General features: G+C 35.7%; 1 protein-coding gene across 1 annotated transcript; it reads left to right on the plus strand.

Moving 5' to 3' along the window:
* Nucleotides 1-1477: 1477 nt before the first annotated feature.
* Nucleotides 1478-19280, plus strand: SUCLG2 (succinate-CoA ligase, GDP-forming, beta subunit). Its single transcript, XM_009704643.1, has 7 exons — nucleotides 1478-1571; nucleotides 1700-1790; nucleotides 8025-8177; nucleotides 9153-9242; nucleotides 11607-11703; nucleotides 17418-17579; nucleotides 19072-19280. The coding sequence occupies exons 2-7, from the start codon at nucleotides 1731-1733 to the stop codon at nucleotides 19278-19280; spliced, it is 771 nt and encodes a 256-aa protein (XP_009702945.1). The 5' UTR covers nucleotides 1478-1571; nucleotides 1700-1730.
* Nucleotides 19281-19645: the final 365 nt, after the last annotated feature.

A 19645-nucleotide genomic window follows, 5' to 3' on the forward strand; every position in this document is an offset into this window, starting at 1 on the left:
ACGTAATTGATGCCAGGTATCACTGACAGTCAAAACTCACGTTGTCGGGATGGTTGGCACCTAAAACTGATCTAATTAAAGGCTTGCAGCATCTATTAACAGTACTATATTAGATTCTTTACTGCAGCCCCTATTGTGATTTTCAAGATTGCTTCTGCAGGTTGGAAAATGATTTATAGTTTTAATTCATCTTAATAATTTGTGTGCCTAGGAAACACTTGATATAAAACTTTTTGTTGCATTTAAATTTCTTTTATTTGCCTTGCAGTGACGTGAATAATAGGGAGCCCAGAACATGAATATATTGGAATGTATGAAGTATTTTCAAGGAGAGTGCTTTTAATGTTCGGAATGATACATGTAAATGTTACTGATGGATAAACATGTGGACGGATTTTGCCTTGAGAAGCTTGGAAATCAGGCACCTCTTAGTACAATACATCCAATAGCTGTGTCTTAAGACAGGAAATAGAATATTTGTTTCATAATATTTATACTATCCTAAGATCCAACTTTTTTCCTAGTTGCTGAAATTTACTATACTGGAAGTTTGAAATGACGCTATGTCAGAGCTGTTCTGCACCAAAAATTGCCAGACCTCCACACTTACATTCAGTCATCTGTAAAATGTTTTTACGTAATGCAAGCCTAGAGAGCCTGTGTTTGTTTGAATGAAAATGTCCGTATCCTCTGCGCCTCTTGAACAGTAAATTTGTCAATTTAACAACAAATTCTCATGTTTTCTTTCATATTTGCTTAGAACATTGTAATTCAAGGTGTGACCTAATCCAAACATCACTGAAATCAGAGATTTCCACAACCTTCGGAAAAGGATAACAATGTTAGCCTTTTCTAGGCATGCTTAATGATATGTTAATATTAGGATCTCAGGCTGCAAAATACCTGGCAGGGTTGTGATAAATATGCAAAGTGACCATACTCAGTATTAATAAACATCTTACAGGCACTTGGCAGGTCTTACTTACTTACTTGCCCTTTGGAGATAGGGATTTCTTCTTTTCGAACCACATCCTTAGGTTTGCTTACATGTGTTCAGAGCAAGGAGTGAAATTTATTTTCCTTGATGAGAGTTCGTTTGTTGTTCATTCAAGACAAGATACGGTCTGACTCATGTTTTAAAAACTGTCAGAGTGTAAGCTGTCAAGCTGTATGTTGGTTATATGGTTTGTTGTGCAGGCCATGTAGCATCAATAGCACAGTTTTGATCTGAATAATGAGATATTTATCCACCTAATAAGTAGTGTATATTTGTCCTTTAACTTCCTTGAACAATTCTTTTTCGCAAGATTGCTTTATAAGAATGCTGAATTGACTCTTGTTTTGTTGCTCACTGGTTATGAACAACTTCTCACTGTTTTTAAAGAGTCTAACTTGGAAATGCTTTTTAAAATTACATGAACAGCTCAATAAATGACACATGATAGAACAGCAACGTGTTTTTATTTTACAGAGGCAAAGGAAATTGTTCTGAAGGCACAGATTCTGGCTGGAGGGAGAGGAAAAGGTGTTTTCAATAGTGGATTGAAAGGAGGAGTTCATCTAACTAAAGAGTAAGTCTTTAAAATTGAAAAAACATAAATAAATTGCTTATGTTGTAATATTTAAGCAGTTTACAATAGCTATGTAACTGTTTCTTTTAATATCTTTCAATAAACTAACCTTTTCTCTTTGTTTGTAGCCCTAAGATTGTTGAACAGCTTGCTAAACAGATGATCGGGTACAATCTGTCAACAAAGCAAACTCCAAAGGATGGTGTGACAGTTAAAAAGGTAAGATTTTTGCCTCTTGAAAGTTGAGAACTGTGTTCAGCTGCAATTTTGCATTAATATACTGGGGTGTATGACATAGATTTATTTTTTCATTCCTTCTCCAATGCCTGATTGATTGCATCTAGTAGATAAAAGAAATAAAAATGTGGCTTTTTCTTTCTTTGAGCATATGTATTTTCTCTGTCAATTTCAGCATACCTAGTGGTGGAAAAATGAATTCATTTCTGCTACCTGTGTTGAAGGGAATCCTTTGTCATAGGTTCGTCCTTCATCAAATACCTACTAAATGCTAGCATAGCTGTATAGCGTTAACTGTACAAGCTTATTGACGTTCTGCTTAGAGAAGTAATATATACATGATTGCCTGTAGTAATAATATTATCCGTATTTCATTCACCCTTAGCTTTGGGCAACTATTGCTAAAGATAGTGGCTGATCACTTTCATAGAATCATAGGATAGTTTGGGTTGGAAGGGACCTTTAAGGTCACCAAGTCCAACCCCCCTACTGTGAGCCAGGGACATCTTCAACTCGATCAGATTGTTCAGAGCCCCATCCAGCCTGACCTTAAATGTTTCCAGGGATAGGGCATCTACCGCCTCTCCAGGCAACCTGTTTCACCACCTCCATTGTAAAAAATTTCTTCCTTATATGTAGTCTATATCTCCTTTCTTTTAGTTTAAAACCATTACCCCTTGTCCTGTTGCTACGGACCGTATTAAAAAGTCTGCCCCCATTTTTTTTATAAGCCTTCTTTAAGTATTGAAAGGTTTGCATGAGAAAGATCTCAATTTAAAAAAAAAAAAGTAAGTGTCTGAAAGTAGATTCTCCCTAACTTGTTGCAGATATGGACTAAACTATGGTCATGGTAGTGGTTCAGCTAATATGTGGTAATTCATTTACCTATGATGGTGCATACTGCAAGGTGCCAAGATTCACTTCAGCATAAATGTATTGCTCAGTATTGGCCTAAGTAAGAGAACCGTAGATGCCCCTTCAGCAAGATTCTCCTTTACCTTAGTAAAATTCTGTAAGTTGGGAAATCCTAGCAGTTGCTTATCTACTCTATATATTTTTATCTCTTGCTTTGTTTTACTGAGCAAGGATCTTCATACAGGTATGTAGTCAAGAGCCACACTGTAACTGATGCCAGGAGATAATTTGGCATAAGCTGAAAAGAACTGCAGTTCACTTTTAATATATTGTGAACAGCTTGGTGTATTAGCATAGAAGGGGAACACCTGTCTGGAAAGATACTGTCTAATGAGGGCTGGAGGAAGGTACTCAGGCAGTTCCTCTCTTGGGGAGCAAGGAAAGCAGATTACCATCACTCCTTATAGTTGTTGTTAGAAAAAGGCCAAGTAGATCTTAAAAAGAAGGAACAGTATTACCATTAAAGCATGTCTGTCAGAGATCATGGTAATACTAAGGATATAAAAAAAGGATATACGTTTCCCCTGTTAAGGCACTCTGCTTTGAAAAATTTGTATTGTAAAAGCAGCTTTCTTTTATAAATTATTTGATTTTATTCTTTTACCCTAGTGACCTATTTTGAATACATCAATAAAGGAAATTTCACTCTTTTGTCTGAGTGCAAGTCCATTCATTTACACATTCAGTTCTGAAAAAGAAATTTCTAATTTTCTTTGAAATTGATAGAAATGAAAGAAAGGTATAGATGTTGGATTTTTTTGAAATGGATTATCAAAAAATTTATATTAAGGTGACTTTTGTACCATGTATAAAATAGCTATAGGAGATTTAACTTGTAGTTGCTTTCCTCCCCATCCATGCATTGCTTGTATGAATAAACAACGGTCAAGAGCAAGCAGCTAGGGAATATGTGAATTTCAAGGTGAAGTTTGCACTACTGAACTTCAGATATTTATTTTGGTGCTGCAGGAAAGTGTATAGCCTTGATAGACTGTGTATTTTTCCTTTGCTATAGAGTTACATGGAAACTATTCAGGAAACAGCTTGCAAGTATTTTAATATTGATACATGATAAACCAGTGTGATGCTTTTCAATGGGAGAAGCTGATTCTTGCCATAGACTTCCATTCTGATTATAGAGTTGGCTTTTAAAAGCCCTAGGCCAATTCATGTCTTCATCACATGCATATATAACAAGGTAATAGTATATTTTATATTTTTGGTGTTGACATCCTGATTCTTGTTAATTTATGGTAAGAGCACACAGCCTGTTTTAAATTATTTAGTTATGTAACGGTTTGGCCGATAGTATGCTAACGATTTGCCTGTTACTTGTTAGATAGTGAAGAAAGCATGTTTAAAATTAATCATCTAGGTCATCAAAAAAAGGTTTTGCATAAAAATTAATGTCTTTTAAAAGCGTTTATCGTTTCCAAAGTTAGCTCACTCTAGGATCTTCAAAGTAGTTAAAGGAGTTGAGGCATTCAGGTTTGTAGTATCAGGACTACAATGTCAAACACTGAAACTATAATCAAGGGGCAAACTACAATAATATGATTAAAAGTCTAAGTTTAGCTATGTCTAAGATGTCATTTAAGGCAGTGGGTAGTTAGTGCAAAGAAAATGCCAGACAGACTCTTCAAGCTTGCTCAGACTTAGCAGGGTGGAAGTTGAGACTTAATAGCTGGCAGTTTTGTTCTATTTCAAGGCATATCCTTTCTCTGTATGTGTATGTAAGAATATGTGTGTGTACATGTACTTAAAGAAAATTGCAGTTCAGGAAGAAAAGAAAATGCATGTTTTTAGGTTTTGTGGGTTTTAAACTTTTTGGTGTTCTGGAAAGTTTGAGTGAAGTCATATATTTTAAAAATTTAGGTAATAAACCTTTTTCAGAAGGAAAATAGTTATTAAGTCACTTTCTGTGAGGCAATCAACGAGCTAGTGTCAAATCAGGGAGTGGAACTTGCATACCTTTTACATGCATTTGTAAGGAAGGAATAAAAAATAGAAATTTTCTACAATTAGAATAATTACGGACCAGAAAATGGAGTTTTCAGCTTGGTTTCTCAGCTTGTACACTTACTACAGAATTTAAAGCATGTTTGTGCTTCTTTAGATTGATGTTTCTCAAATAAATAGCAGTCTCCTCAGTTCCCTCATATCTTGGAACCCATTTTCTGAGTTTACATAAAATCCTCTTATGGCAGCTTGGAATTTGGAGAGCCTGGTTATCTGAGAAGACAGTCTTCTCTTATCATGACAACCTGAGAATTTGCTACCTGTGTTTTCTCTCCAAGCAATAACAGAATTAACATTCTGAATATTTGATTCAGTATAAGAGAGTTGTTGTAGTTACCCTCATGAAATTAGATGCGTAACTTCAACTTCCAGGCAGGAAAGCTTGAAGTTGTCAGGAAGTTTTAAAGAAAACTGTTTTTTCCCCAGGACATTTTAAATATAAACGTGATGTGCTAAACAGATAATTGCTTCGCATTCTTTATCATGAGCAAAACAGACAAAATATGAGAAGAGTCAACAGTCTGTAGATTCAGTTTCACTGCTCTTAACTGTTCATTAATGTGTTTGCATTAGTTTTGTTGTGTGAATGATAGGTAGACTTTGACAAATAATATTTAAAGACCTTGAACACCAATTTCCCTGGCTCTGCTTTGATCAAACAGGGAGAATGGTGAAGGAAAGTAACTGGGTTTTGTTGGAAGAAATGAGAGATGTTGCACAGCTCGACAGTTTTTACTCTACCATAAGCTTGCCTACTACAAAGTAGATGGACTCTCAATATTTTGTGAATTAAGACAGAGAAGTATTTGATGATGTTGACATGGTTAATTAGCAGTAGTGAGGACAATCACTTGGGTCGGAAGTAGCAGCTGAAAAGGCAGCTGATTTAATAATGTAAGTTCTGCCTGCTGTGCTTGCAAATGTATTCGTTGGGACTTGAGTGGATTCCCATCCTAAGTCTGGCCCTGATCCTGAGTGCTGTGGAAACTGAACAGCTCAGACAAGATCCAGTAGGACCAGTTGGTTTTATTTGACCTATATCTAAAGCAATTGACTCGCATTTTTCAGATACATTGATGCAGGATATGTAAGAAGGTGAAAGCATGCATGCAGGTAAAGAGACTTACGAGTCGCAAATCAAGGATGGTTTCCATATCTTTGCTTGTTAATTTGACACATCTTGCCAGGTAGCTGAGCTACATTTCTGAAGTTGGCTTTTAGCATCCATTAATAGTAGCCTAAAATAGGCAGATGCTTTTAAGTAGTATGGTAGTGTTCTCCATTCTTAGTTGTCTCCTTCACCCTAGTTTTCTTTAGTTTGCTTTTGAGCAGTCGCTTATTTGAACTATTCCTTTACATCACCCTGTGTTCTGTAAATAAAACAAGGGAAAAGTAGAAGAAAACAAAACTACTATATAACAAATTTCTTCCAAGTCAAAAGACCGATTAAAAAAAATAGCATCTTTCCTTTCATTCTGAGCACAGAGGGTTTTATTTAATTCCTTGTCTCTTACTTTTTTTTCTGTTCTGTTAAGATGTACAGCCAGACAGAAGGTACGTACATTCTTTCTTATGTACTCTGGAGTAAAATGTCAAAAAAGCGACTTGGGTGAAAGTATAGAGCATCTTTCTTGTTTATAGTCCTTGAACTATGAAAACCCTGGGAATACTTATTTGATGGAGCACATCTTGCCGGGTAGGCAGAGTTTTAAGACTGCAGGTGTATATATATGCCTCTCAGATCTAAGGAGTTTGAACTGCTGACTGATAGAATGAATTTCACCTTACGTTTCATTGAGTGATGATCTTAGTCTATAATGATTGTTCAAAACTGTCGATTTATAAACAGACCATGTTAGAAAGACATTGCCACTTAATGCTTCTTAATTATATTAATCTTAGGGAAGTGATTTTCCTGATTTCTACTATTTACATTGAAAGATAAGAAATAGTAGCTCTGCTAGGGAAGGATGTAGTTGATTGTTGTAAGGAGAAGCTTTAGTGCTAATTAAATTGCAGAGGTGACTGCTCAACTTCCAGGTTGAAAAGTAAAACTGTAGTGCAGAACAGAACTACAGTCTTTGCACCTGAGATTATGGCACATGTTATGATCATAAGGAACAATTAGTAATGATAATACACAGATTTTTTTTCCTCTTAAGATGAAGAACATTTTGGGGAATTTAGTATTCTTGCATCAAGACAGTTTTGTGAGTCCTTTGCAAAGCATAAAATACTTAATCTCTGAAATTTCTTCAATAGCTATTGTTAAACTATTGCAAAAATTGACAGTTCAGATGAAGAGGAAGGTATAGTTATTGTAATATTAAAATGGAAAGGACTTTGACTTTGGCATGTTTTTGGGAGGAGAGAAGAAATTGTAACAAAGAATTTATATGGGCCATTTTCCCTCCAATTTTAATGTGAGTACTTGTAGATTCCAAACATGTAGGATTTGAATCATCTTTTTTGTTGCGTGCTGAGGTACCTGCCAGATACTGGTACAAAAGTGCTCTGTAGTTTATAGTAATAAATAGAAATTAGTGGCTGTTTGGAAAAATAATTTTTTATGTTTCTAGATTGTGCTGATATCTGAAGGTCACACATCTGCTTGTCTCTCTAAACTGAAAGTAAAAAGCTGGATGGCAGAATTATCTGTAACCCATTTCCTTAGGAAATACTTAGGCAGGGCAGGGATTCAGTGCTGAGATCCTAAGTGTAGGGTGGCCTTTTGTTAGAATGAGGTAGAGAACTTAAGCCTGAGGCTTTACTGGTGAGGAACGACGCTACTGATGAGCTGCATCTGAAAGCCAATGTACCCCCTCTTACATCTATGTGATTTGCAAACTTTAGTCCCTTGTGACTTAAGTTTTTCTGGGGGCAGCATGTTAAAGTGCTTGTTGAGAATAAAAAGGTAATATGGAGGTCCCTTTGTGGAGACAGCAGTAGCTCCGGTTCGCTTCATGGAAAAACCCCAACAATTAGGTGTTCCTGATTTACACTGCTTTGTTACATGCCCCAGTGAGAACAGCAACATCAGAGGAGTCTCTCATTTAGGGAGAGAGGATTTCTTGGGAAAAAGATCACTGGGTTGTAATATCTTGTAAAAGCAGTGAAACAAACGTTTCTTTTCAGAATAGCAAGCATCAAACTGCTGCATTTTAAGACCGTGTGGAAAACATCAGCCACAATGTCTCTGCTTCACCAGTTAGATGGACCAGTCAGAACTGTTGCACGTTTGTGTTTTGTTGTTGTTTTTTTCTTCCCTATGTTCATTTTTAGGTGATGGTTGCAGAAGCACTGAATATTTCCAGGGAAACATACTTCGCAATTTTGATGGACAGAGCCTGCAATGGACCTGTTATGGTTGGCAGTCCACAGGGTGGTGTTGACATAGAAGAAGTTGCAATTACTAGCCCAGAACTTATATTTAAGGTATTAAAATAATACTTTACACTAAAAATTTTCCTTGTCAGTTATCCAAAAGAATGTATTTTTTTCCCCCCTTTCTCCTTCCATTTTTCCTTCTTCCATGTATGGAAAGAAGACAATAAGAACTGTAAAAATTGTGTTTCACCAAAGAGAGGATCAGACCTGTCATGTAGTAGATGAATGGAGCATGTTTAACATCTGATTTTGTTAAGTGTTTGTGTCGCCAGCTTGATTAGAAGAGCTTAAATCTGGCTGTTATATATGTTAAACTTCGTATCTGAAATGTTTTATGAGTTTCACTTTCAGGAAGGTACACGGTTTTTTCACAAGTGGGTCAGTGCCAATATGGTTATTGTTTCTGTGGTTGTTTTTTCCTAATTGACAGAGTCGTTAATTATTTCTTTGTACCTGGATAACTTTTGCACCTGAAATACAACTGTTGTAATTACTTTCTTAACGATGACTACATTTAAGTATTTTTTGATGTTACTGTGGCACGATAATGAGTAGACAAGCTATTCATCTGGGAAAATAATTGATACAATCAAGTATAATTATTAAACAAATTGTAAAAATATTTAATGTGCATTTTAAAATTATATAAACTTCACAGTGTTACTGGGCAGTGACACCCATTGCCTTGAAAATATTCCAGAAACTGTCATCAAAATTAACAGACTAAATATTCGTCAATGCCATCTGTACAGTAATTAAAAGTGAAAACTGGTGTCACATTGTCTTGTCAGCATGCCACCCTGAAGAATTATGCATTTTTTTGGAAGGACTGTTTCATAGTTGGTGTGGTAATTATAACCTACCCTATAGGCAGCTCCTGTAGCCTCAGTCTCAGAGAACTTTGGCAAACAGCCATGCTTTAATTACTAATTTACAAATGTATACTAAGTATTTTCCTTTTGAAGTTATGAATCTCCACTCAGATTGCATATTTAGTTCTATTTATGCACATTATTGTTACAGGAGGAAATAGATATTTTTGAAGGCATAAAGGATCATCAGGCATTGCAGATGGCAAAAAATTTGGGATTCAAAGGACCTTTGCAACAGCAGGTAACTTGACTCTATTCGCTCATTTTTTACTGAAGACTTTTTTGCCCAGCTATACAATAAATGCTTTCCAAATAGATGTGAAAGGCTAAGTGTCCATTAGATCAGGACCATTTTGACATTTTAAATACTAAATTGCATCTAGATAATTGTCATCAGGCTCTAGCAATTTCAGTAGAGTGTGTATTGTTCCAAAGTGAAAGTACCTTATCTTTGAAGCAATTGATGACAACATGCTGTTACGCCACATGGAGTTCCTTTGGAGCTCAATGAATTACATGGGTAGAACTTTTTTGGAAAATCTGGCCCTTAATATGGGGAGAACTAAAAGTGTATCTCTCTGTGTAATTGAAGCCTTTTTTTTCCCAAACTTCAACACAAAACCAAAAGGCTGTCAGCTTGTCTTTTCAGTATCTCTTTTTTTTGTATATTGGAATTCCATATTGTACACAAATATGCAAGATATCCTTCATGAATCATTTTGCAGAGAAGAAAAAGCTTGTTTAAGCTACTTTTGCCTGTTTTTTTCCATAGTTTCAAACTGTCATTTTTTTAGAACTCCTTTATTTTTAATTCAGCAGTTTTAATTATTTTCTATCCTGACCGTGCAATTAACAAATGCATAATCATTAAGTTGATTAACACACATTTGAAGATTAGCCGTATATCTAATGAGGAGGAATGATTATGTAGAACCTTTCAACCCTTGAAGAGTTCTGGTACTTAATAATTAACAGCAATATATGGACTTTTCAACAATACATTTAAATAATGCTGCAGTGAATGCATTTCTTTTCTTGTGCTATCAGCTCAAAGGAATTTACTGAAGCATAGGGATATAGTTTTTATTCAGACAAATCCTAGTATTTACTTATACATTCTAGGTTGGGATTTTATGCTTTACCTCGAAGAGGCTCAGTACTTGTAGACCTTGAGAAAGAGAAATGTTGACATTAAGCTGCCTGAGTCAGAGAGGTGGTGAAAGATGGAGCAGCCCTTAATAAAAGTTAAGCAGTTCTGGTGATCTGTTAAAATTACAGCAGTGTACTAGGGCAACAACAGCTTTTCAGGATGTCCAGAATCAATATGGAGTTGCAAGGTGGGACTCCCTCCCTAGCATCACTGTTGATAGCCTTGCCCATGTGGTATTAGGAATAGTTTGTCAACCGGAGTGTCAATGCCAAGGAAACTGCTGCCTTGGTGGGTGCACATTTATAACTAATAATTTTTTGAAGTCAAAACCACTGAGAATGCTTCAGCTGATGACTTTTGAGCAGAGACTTCATAAGCAATTTATATGTTGCTTCCAAACTGTAACTCTTTACAGAGTCTCAGACATGTTGGTCCCAAAACTGGATAGAGCATTCCAGGTGCAGCCGTGTCAGCACTGAGGAGAGGAGATGGGAACATCCCTTACTATGTTTTTCCTGATGTAGTGCAGCATTGGGCTTGAGTCTTTCCAGTTGTAATCTTTTCTTTCTTATGAATGATGTTGTGGGGGAAGGCTGACTTCTGCTTTTTTTTTTTTTTTTTCTCATTCACTTTGCTTGTTAGGAGAGGTCCCAAATATTTTTGGTTTGTGTACTTCAGTTAACTGCCCGGTAATGAAGGAGCAAATTTGAATGGTTCTTTATTAGTGCACTTCATCTGCAAACTTACTTCAGCTAACAGGTTGTCAGTGTGTAAAGAACCAAAGGTATTTTTTTTTAATGCACATTCATGTTGCTGTTGTTTAAGTTGTTCTATTAATGGAAGAATTTTATAAGGATAAAAACGTGGAAGTTAGTAATCAGTCACAATAGTTTTCGCCACAGAACCAGTCACAGGGCTAGATGGTGAGGAACAGTAAGGAACAAGCAAGGGTATCTTGTAAAGAGTAAACAAGCATGCTTCTGACATCATTTCTTCAAGAAAACATTTCAGACTGATGTAGGAAGGAGAAATGTGTATATTTTTCTAAAGTCGCTAATGTACACATACTGCTTTGTGGTTTCTGAATTTAGACTGATTAACATGAAAACAACTTAGATCTCAGCATACCAGAGAATATGTCATTATGAACTGTTAGGCGCTTTTCAAATTAAACTTGTCATAGTAATTGTGCTGATTATTTTGTAGAAAATCTCCAGTTCGTGTAGTCTTTAAATGCACATTTCCTAAATGTTACGCAGTATCATAATGCTATATTATAGCTACTTTAGATACTATATAAATATGATTAAGAATACAGAAAGAAAAGCAGTAATTATCTTGAACTAGTGTGCAATTTAATACATTAAAAATAATCAATAATGGTTTACCTTTGCCTTGAAAACATTAGCTTTTGTTTTTCTGTGTGGTAATTGTAAATCACTTGATCATATTTAGGCAGCAGATCAAATTAAGAAGCTGTATAATCTTTTCTTGAAAATTGATGCCACTCAGGTTGAAGTGAATCCCTTTGGTGAAACTCCAGAAGGGCAAGGTAAGAAATTGAAGGAAACAAATGAATGCATTATAATTCTTTATTTATGCAAACTATAAATTAAATCGCATAGAAGGCTGTAGCATCAGCTTTGCATTAATTTCATTTTGTAATGTAATTTAAGCAACATTCATAAACATTGCCATGGCAGATTTTACATTTCAATACCTTTTGTTGTTTCATCCAAATACTGGAAGTATCGGCTTCTATGTGTTATGCTTGGTGAGAAACAGCAACGTTTTCTGCTCTTTGTATAAAGTTGGGTTTTTCTTGGCTTTATTTTGGGTATTTTTTTGTTCTTTGTTTTTTGTTTTGTTAATGCTGCTAGAATTACTGAGATTGTGCAGAAAAAAACTTGTTATTTTATGTTCGTAAATATATTGGTAAGTTATAAGTGCGTGACTGCAAGCTACTAGAGCACAGGAGAAATTGCAGCTGGAACTGATGCTTAGCTACATCCTTTGGGAAGAAAAAGGATAATTAATCTTCCACCATGAATACAGGGCTAAGAAGGTATAGGGTAAAAATAAGGGGCTGGGTTAACTTTCACATCATTCTAGTAGCTGGTTTTCCAGCTGAAACCTTTTCTTCCATTTGTCATTTTTGTCCAACTAACTTGGACAAAAGCAAAGAGAGGAGGAACTGAGGATGCCTGTGGTATATTGAAATAGAGTAGAGTTGATCCAGGTGGATCATAGTTACCACCTTGCTGTTTCATTTGATGGCAGACCATTTTTACCAGTACATTCATTCCTAATGCCAATATTTTACGGTATTCATGGCCTCTCCCTTTTTATTTTTTGTCTTTGATTTACATGGATAAAGATAAGAAGTTGTGGAGCGCAGGGGGAGCTAGCTGAGTCTTCAGTGTCAAAGGCTGTGGTTCACAAGCACTAGTGACTTCCTAGTAGAGGCCCTACCTATAGTATCATTTTGTGATTTGAGAGAAGTCTTTGACATTGGGAAGTGCTGGTGGGTGTTTCTTGAGTATTCTTTATCAATGTTTGCCAAGAAAGACAATTCCAGCTTTTCACCAACTTTATAAAATATGCCTACAGATTAAAGTGGAAATTAGAAAATGGAAACAGACATTGGGAATGTGGCTGCTTAATTGCTATTCTGGAAACTTTTGGAAAAAAATCACAGTTATGTTAGTTAAAAACACAAGTTCCTCATAGGAGTCAGTACCAATTGAAAGAATTAGCATTTTTAAAATATTTTTTGTGTGCCCACAGCTAGTTTGTAAAATCAACAGCTTTTCACTAAAAATCCATATTTTTGGCTCAGTTGGTCAGGAGTTCAGAAGCCGAATTGTGGCTAGAAACTATGCAGTCTCTTCCAATTCTCCAACCTTGTTTTTCCCTTGTTATTAAAAAACCAAATGCAAAAGAATTGGCAGAGAATTGTGCACAGCTTAAAAGGAAAATTCTGCTGGTAATGAACTCTGAAAAGCTCTAAAAGATGTAAAATAAATCCTACCCCACCGTGTTTTATTAACACATCTTGGAAGATGGTGCTCTTTGCTATAAAAATAGGCTCTGGGACACTAAAATGCCCTATTGTAAAGTGACATTTTAAAAACACGTAAAGGAATATCTTGTCTATTAAAATATTTGAGGATAATTCAGAGACAATGATAAAAATAAACAAATGTGTTGTCAGGTTTTTTACATAATGAGCTGTTTTCAGATTAAACTAAGCTAGAAGAACATATTTATGGCTTAAATGTATGAATTCTGCTTTGATAGCAGACCTTTTAAGAATTCCTTCTTGGTTGGCTGGGTTTTTTTGGTGTTCTTGCCACCAGAATCCTTTAGCTGTCTGGATAGAGTTTACCTCATGAGAATGAGTTCCACCAAGTGCTTTAACTCTTTTTATTTGAGAATCTTTCGCAGCACTGTGTGCTCAGATTTCCAGCTCATTTGAAGTACCACAATAACATACACATTGAATCAATAGTTTCTGCATTGTAAACCTCACTCAGCTTAATAAATGTGAGTCAAATTCTTAGGAACTAACTGTAGCTCCATTCGTTCTTATGCAATTTCTGAAATGTGTACTGGGGGAGGGAAAGAAAATGTCCTGCTATTGGCCAGTGTAGTTCTGTTGTAGGCTGTATTTTAAATGGAAATGGGAAATTTGCCTTCAGAACCCAATAGACTATTGTTTTTCCCCGCCATTTAAATAGATCTATTGGCCTCATTAAAACCAGTTGGGAATGAGATAAGGAGGACATTTTCATTTTGTGTTGCACAGTGAAGTTAAAGCAGAACAATGAAATAGGGCCTTGGAAAATGAATTATCTGAGTTTTTCAAGTTCTAGCAGTGTGCAACACATGACTCTTTTTGGCCTTTTGAAGATGAATGGGACATTTAAAATAGATGCAACAAAAACTGCTGGAACTTCCTTGCAGATTATGATGTTCACTTCAAAAAAAATTCGTTGTTGTGTTTGTCCTATGACTGATGTACATACCAGGCTTATTTTGTGGGTTCAAGACCACTGATACTGTAAAAAGAAAATTTCCTTCCTCAAAACTTGTTGAAATAATTTTTTTTAGTAGAATAATTGACCGAGATACCTTAACAGTACAGGGCAGTATGGAAGGTACCCAGTAGTCCTTTTGCTCAGTCAGATGTCAGAAATTGGGACATCTATGACAATTGCCTTCGATCAGGCAGAGAAATGAGCTTGAGGTGAGCTCTTTGTGCCAGGACTAGACTGTTCTGCTATTCACACTTGCTGGTTCAAAACTAGCTCAGCTGACTAGTATAGAAGGACTTTACTATTCTGTTAGTTTGGCAGAGCAAAGGACAAAATCTCCACTTCAGTACCTACATCATCTCATCCATGTAATCCTGCGAAGACAACCCTTTAGGTATGCCTTGGGTGTCAGTGAGTGGACACTGCAGACGTGTATAGACCCTGAGAAGGAAGTGAGAAGGGCAGAGGCAGCGCTGTCAGATAACAGAATAGGGGCATCAGTGAGGTGCTGAAGACATACTTGGCTGGGTACCAACAGAGGGGAAATTCATAGACAAGTAGGGACAAGTGAAGGAGAGGACAGTTAGGAATGAGAGGAAACAAAACTGGTAGTCCCGAAAGGTCCTAAAGAATGATGGTGGTACTAACTTTGCATCCTTGCTAGAGTAGTATGAGGTGGCACTGTGGAAAAAAATGAACTGATTTGGGTAAGTTACCAACTCAGCTTTTCTAGAATGGCTGTGCATATTTAGTGAGGAAGGCTTAATTTGAGGGATTGTAGGAGTTTTTATGCTGTTTTCTCTGAGGTTTCTCCCCCTATGTTTCACATCCAGGAAGCTGAGGAGCTGAGTCAGAGTAGGTTTCAAGCTGTGAGAACCATCTTACTAGCAGACATACACAGAAGTCTTCCTGTGCTTGTTTCTTTTTTGCTAGCAGTTTCTCCATTTGAAATGTCTTAAAGAAGAATAAAGATAAAACAAATGGAAGAACATTTTAGTAGCTTAATGCAGTTATTTCTAATGATAAAATATAAGTCTCTGTATGAAGACCATTACTCCTGTCAAAGTAATGTTTAAGATGGATTTATTTCTTGCTGTGTTTTGTGTTTACTTGTGTGAATTTCCGTTAGAAATTACATTCTCATATGTATTTCCTTTTGTTTAATTTTGTAGCAAATTCTTTGTTAACACTATTAGGTCAGAAGCCTGCAACTGCCAATTTCTTCAGGTTTTTTTTGTTTTGTTTGCTCTCAGTGTAAACTGTTGAATTGGCAGATGACAAAAATCCTATGCTGCTAGCAAAAACAACAGAAGTACTCCATGAATACAAGTGTTAGAGCTTTCTTTGATGTTTGTTTAGAAGAAAAATTCATTTGTATAATCTATCATGCATGTAACAATGTGCTTTTGATGGTGAAAATGGTTTGATAAATATTAATAGGTGTTTTTCTTGCTACTTTGTACAGCATGGCCTTTGTTAAAGATAAATGTTCTGTAGAAATGAGTTTCTGTTAATGTGACATTGAGGATGTTCATGTCTAAGGTAAACAGAGCTCTGAAACTGCAGTTTTACTCTGGCTTTGAGTTGTTAGCAATTTAAGGAACTGAAAGCTTGAAGAATAAAAATGGTACAGGTCTTATTCATTGTTTAAAAAAAAAAAAAATCATCTCTAGTATAGCAGAAGCATATTACGAACTTCAGACGTTTCTTCTTTTGTCAGATTCCCACATGATGATTGACCGGGTAAGATCTAGACTCTTCCAAGAGAGATTTATTATACACAAAGACTCATGAATAGTTTTCTGAAACTGCAGTCACTGAAATGAAATTTGATCCTGTTTTAATTTAATCTGGTATTGGTTACAGATGAAATGTTTTTTAAAAAAACACAAAAACTCCAGCAACATCAGAAAACCAAAACAAGAAAAACCAATGCAAATCAAGGCATACATTTCAGACTCGCCTATTTCTGTAAATGTTTTGTTTGCTGTTTGCTTAGATATTTTCTCCTAAGTTAAGCAATTGTATATTAAAGGAAAAAAAAAAAGGAGAGAGAGATATTTGTCCCCAAAAGGATTGTGCAATTAGTTATTTTAATTGATGTGTATCTATATCAGACTAAAAAATATTTTTTTAATTGTAATTGATCTCTAGTTGCAGAGATGTGTACAATGCTCATGAGCACATGCATACGTAATATGTATGTGTTTCAATGGCAATATAAATCAAAACACAGCAGAAAAAAACTATTAGATTCTTCTGGATGCAGCATTTAAAGGCACTTAAATTTGACTGGTTTGCATTGAGAAATCAATTGTACTTCAGTCAGTAATTATAATCTGTATAATACAAGTTAAATTACTTAAATAGCGAAATGATAAGTATATGATTTTACATTTACTTAACATTTTAATCTCATGAGGTGTTTGCCTATGCAAACCCATAGAAATAATGAGACAATAAATAGGCAAATAACCAGTTCACACTACATGCATTTCTGTTAGTGGTGTTTTTATATGACTATTATGTCTACTAGCTAGTCTTTTGTATCTATTATTTAATATAGTCAGGTTTAGTTACTTCTTAATTTGTTTTTACAACCATAGCAGATGTTGACATTGAGCAGTTTTGTATTTACTTTTAACATTTTCTTTGTTTAAAAGTGATATCTTTATCATTTTTACTATGCACTGGCTTAAAATTGTTTTAATTCAGATCTTTAGGGAACTGATACGTCTATAGCTAATAACATTATAAATTAAAAATACGGCTAAGGAAAGCATTTTGTATTGCTCAACTGTAAATGAATGCATGTTACCAAGCATTGCTCTGGATTGCTAACCTGTTATATCTGTCATACTTTTGAAATATTGAAAGTAGACTCTCTTATGAGAATTACTGCAGACCACCTGTCCAAATCATAAAAATTACCTTCATAACTTAGGGGAGCTTGTTGAAAACAAACACAGACTATCATCCTGTGTCAAGGGCACATTAGTGTGTAGTGAGGAGATGCTTGCTGTACCTTTTCTCAATATAGGATTTAAGGAAAACTTGCCCTCCTCTGCTGGGCTCATTGCTAGAACTTCAGCTGATCATATGTTGGAAGCTGCATCAGTCCCTAAGCAACCTTCTCCCCCTCCCTGCTGTAGTAGTAGTAATATTTCAGCAGCTTTGACTAACTGTAATCTCTAAATGCCTATATGTTGTTTTATTTTTTTTTCTTTAGTTGTTTGCTTTGATGCCAAGATAAACTTTGATGACAATGCAGAATTTAGGCAAAAAGAAATATTTGCCATGGATGACAAGTCTGAAAATGAGCCTATAGAGAACGAAGCTGCCAAATATGATTTAAAATATATAGGACTGGATGGAAATATTGCTTGCTTTGGTAAGAACAAATAAATCCAAAAGACATTTGAAGACAAATTTCATACTTTTTCAGTGTGTAGACTTTGTTTACATTCTGACATTCAATCCACCCTTGAGAGCATTTCAGTCTATTTTGCTGAGGTTGTCTGTCCTTCTGCAAGTTCTTGCGGGAATGAAACTAAAATTGTGTTGAAACTGTGATTGAAGGCCACAGCAGACAGGCAGGGCACATGTGGTGTCAGAGAGAAGGGAGGCTAAGGGAGAAGCCTGTGGGGTTTCTACATTCTGAATTTTTAAGCTAATCCAATTGATCTTTCCAGTAATTAAAATAAAACAAGAAAAGTCATCAAAATTTGATCATTGACTTTAAAAAATGGGACTGTGTTGCTTAAAAGACACTCCAAAAGTATGTGTGTAAAAACATGATATTCTCACTCACAGTTGAATATCGAACTCCATTTCCCTTTAAGGAAAGCTGCTAAAGAAGCTGCTTGGTTGTTAAAAGGAAAATACTAGTTTTAGTTTACCTGAAGTTTTTGTAGGACAGAAATTACTCTTTCTGTTTAGAAGAGATAAGTAAAAAAGTCAGTAATGCTCTAAATAATTTTCATTTTGTACAAATTCTTTTAACCAGCACAACATTTTATTATGAATCTAATTGAATTAGGCATTTTATCTCAGCTTGGTGAGAAAATGTCCAGCATTGACATTGCTTAGATGTGTACTCTAACTACAAATCTAGAAGTTACTGATAATGTGTTGTAGTTGATTCAGTAAGCGGCAGTGAGACTTTAATCTCAATTTAAAAAAAACAAACAAACAAACAAACAAAAAACAAAAAACAAACAAAAAAAACCAAAACCCAAACAATAATTAGCATCACTACAGTATTTCTTTTTAGTATTAGGTATTGCTGTTGAATTACAGGTGACACAGAAGCCTTACTTTGTCCAGCAGGAGCAACTTACCGGGGACAAATAATGCTCATCTACTTTTCCTAGCTTAGAGGATGTTTGCGCCCATGGGAATGCTTCTAGACTGGTGCAAACACAAGGTAAAAGGCAGTTTCAGGATCATCTGATATCTGTCCCCAAAATTTAGTTGTCTGTTTTACAGTAATACAAAGCATCATCTACTGATACCAGAATAATGGGAGGGGAGCTCAAGGAGTCAATTCATCTGTCACGTCCTGTGATGTGATCACTGTTCCCAGAAGTTTTTGTATCAGAATTTTTTGCATTTCCACAATTACCATTCCAGTGCTCATACATGCTTAAGGAAAGGTGCACATCGAAGTCCTAAAGTTGATACAGTCATAAAGAAACCTAAATGTTGGGGGATGTGTATGCACCACATTTTTTTGAATTACTTGTTGCATTGGGTGTCCTTCAATAGGTACTGAGCTTTTTAGAAAAAGATATTTCTATTGTTGTGCTGATATTTTTTAAGCCTTTTCACAAATCTTATATACTCTTATGTGAAATGTAAGCACTTAATGTTTACAATTACAGTCAATGGAGCTGGACTTGCAATGGCAACATGTGATATAATATCCTTGAATGGTGGAAAGCCAGCCAACTTCTTGGATCTTGGTGGAGGTGTGAAAGAAGCACAAGTGTATCAAGCATTCAAGCTGCTGACTGCTGATCCAAAGGTAAAAAAGTTGCATTTGGACCAGAAGCTTCCTAAGCAGCAGTACAGCTGTGTTACAGGACTATGAATAGTATGCTGAAAAATACAGATAATGGTGTGAATGTTACTAAAGGGGTGATCTGTGAGGAAAATAATTTTACTGTAAAGTATGGGACTGACTTTTCAGTTCCTGATCCGCACTGGGGTTTGCTGGTCAGTCTTGAATGGGTACTTTGACAAGGCAGTTCAACACAGAAGTGCAGATGTGGTAATACTGGGCATTGCAGTGCTGAACTTTGAACGTCTGGCTCCTAAAGTGAAATTTGTGAGGAGATTTAGATACTTAAAACATCATTCCTAACAGTGTAGTGCCTCAGTAGAGTGAGAAGGAAAATGGGAGTTAAGTGAATAGCTGATTCTAGAGGCTGATCTGTACTCTTTTAAGCTCAAGGT

Source organism: Cariama cristata, unplaced genomic scaffold (assembly GCF_000690535.1).
Source record: "Cariama cristata isolate BGI_N322 unplaced genomic scaffold, ASM69053v1 scaffold1247, whole genome shotgun sequence".
NCBI classification, from domain to species: Eukaryota; Metazoa; Chordata; class Aves; order Cariamiformes; family Cariamidae; genus Cariama; species Cariama cristata.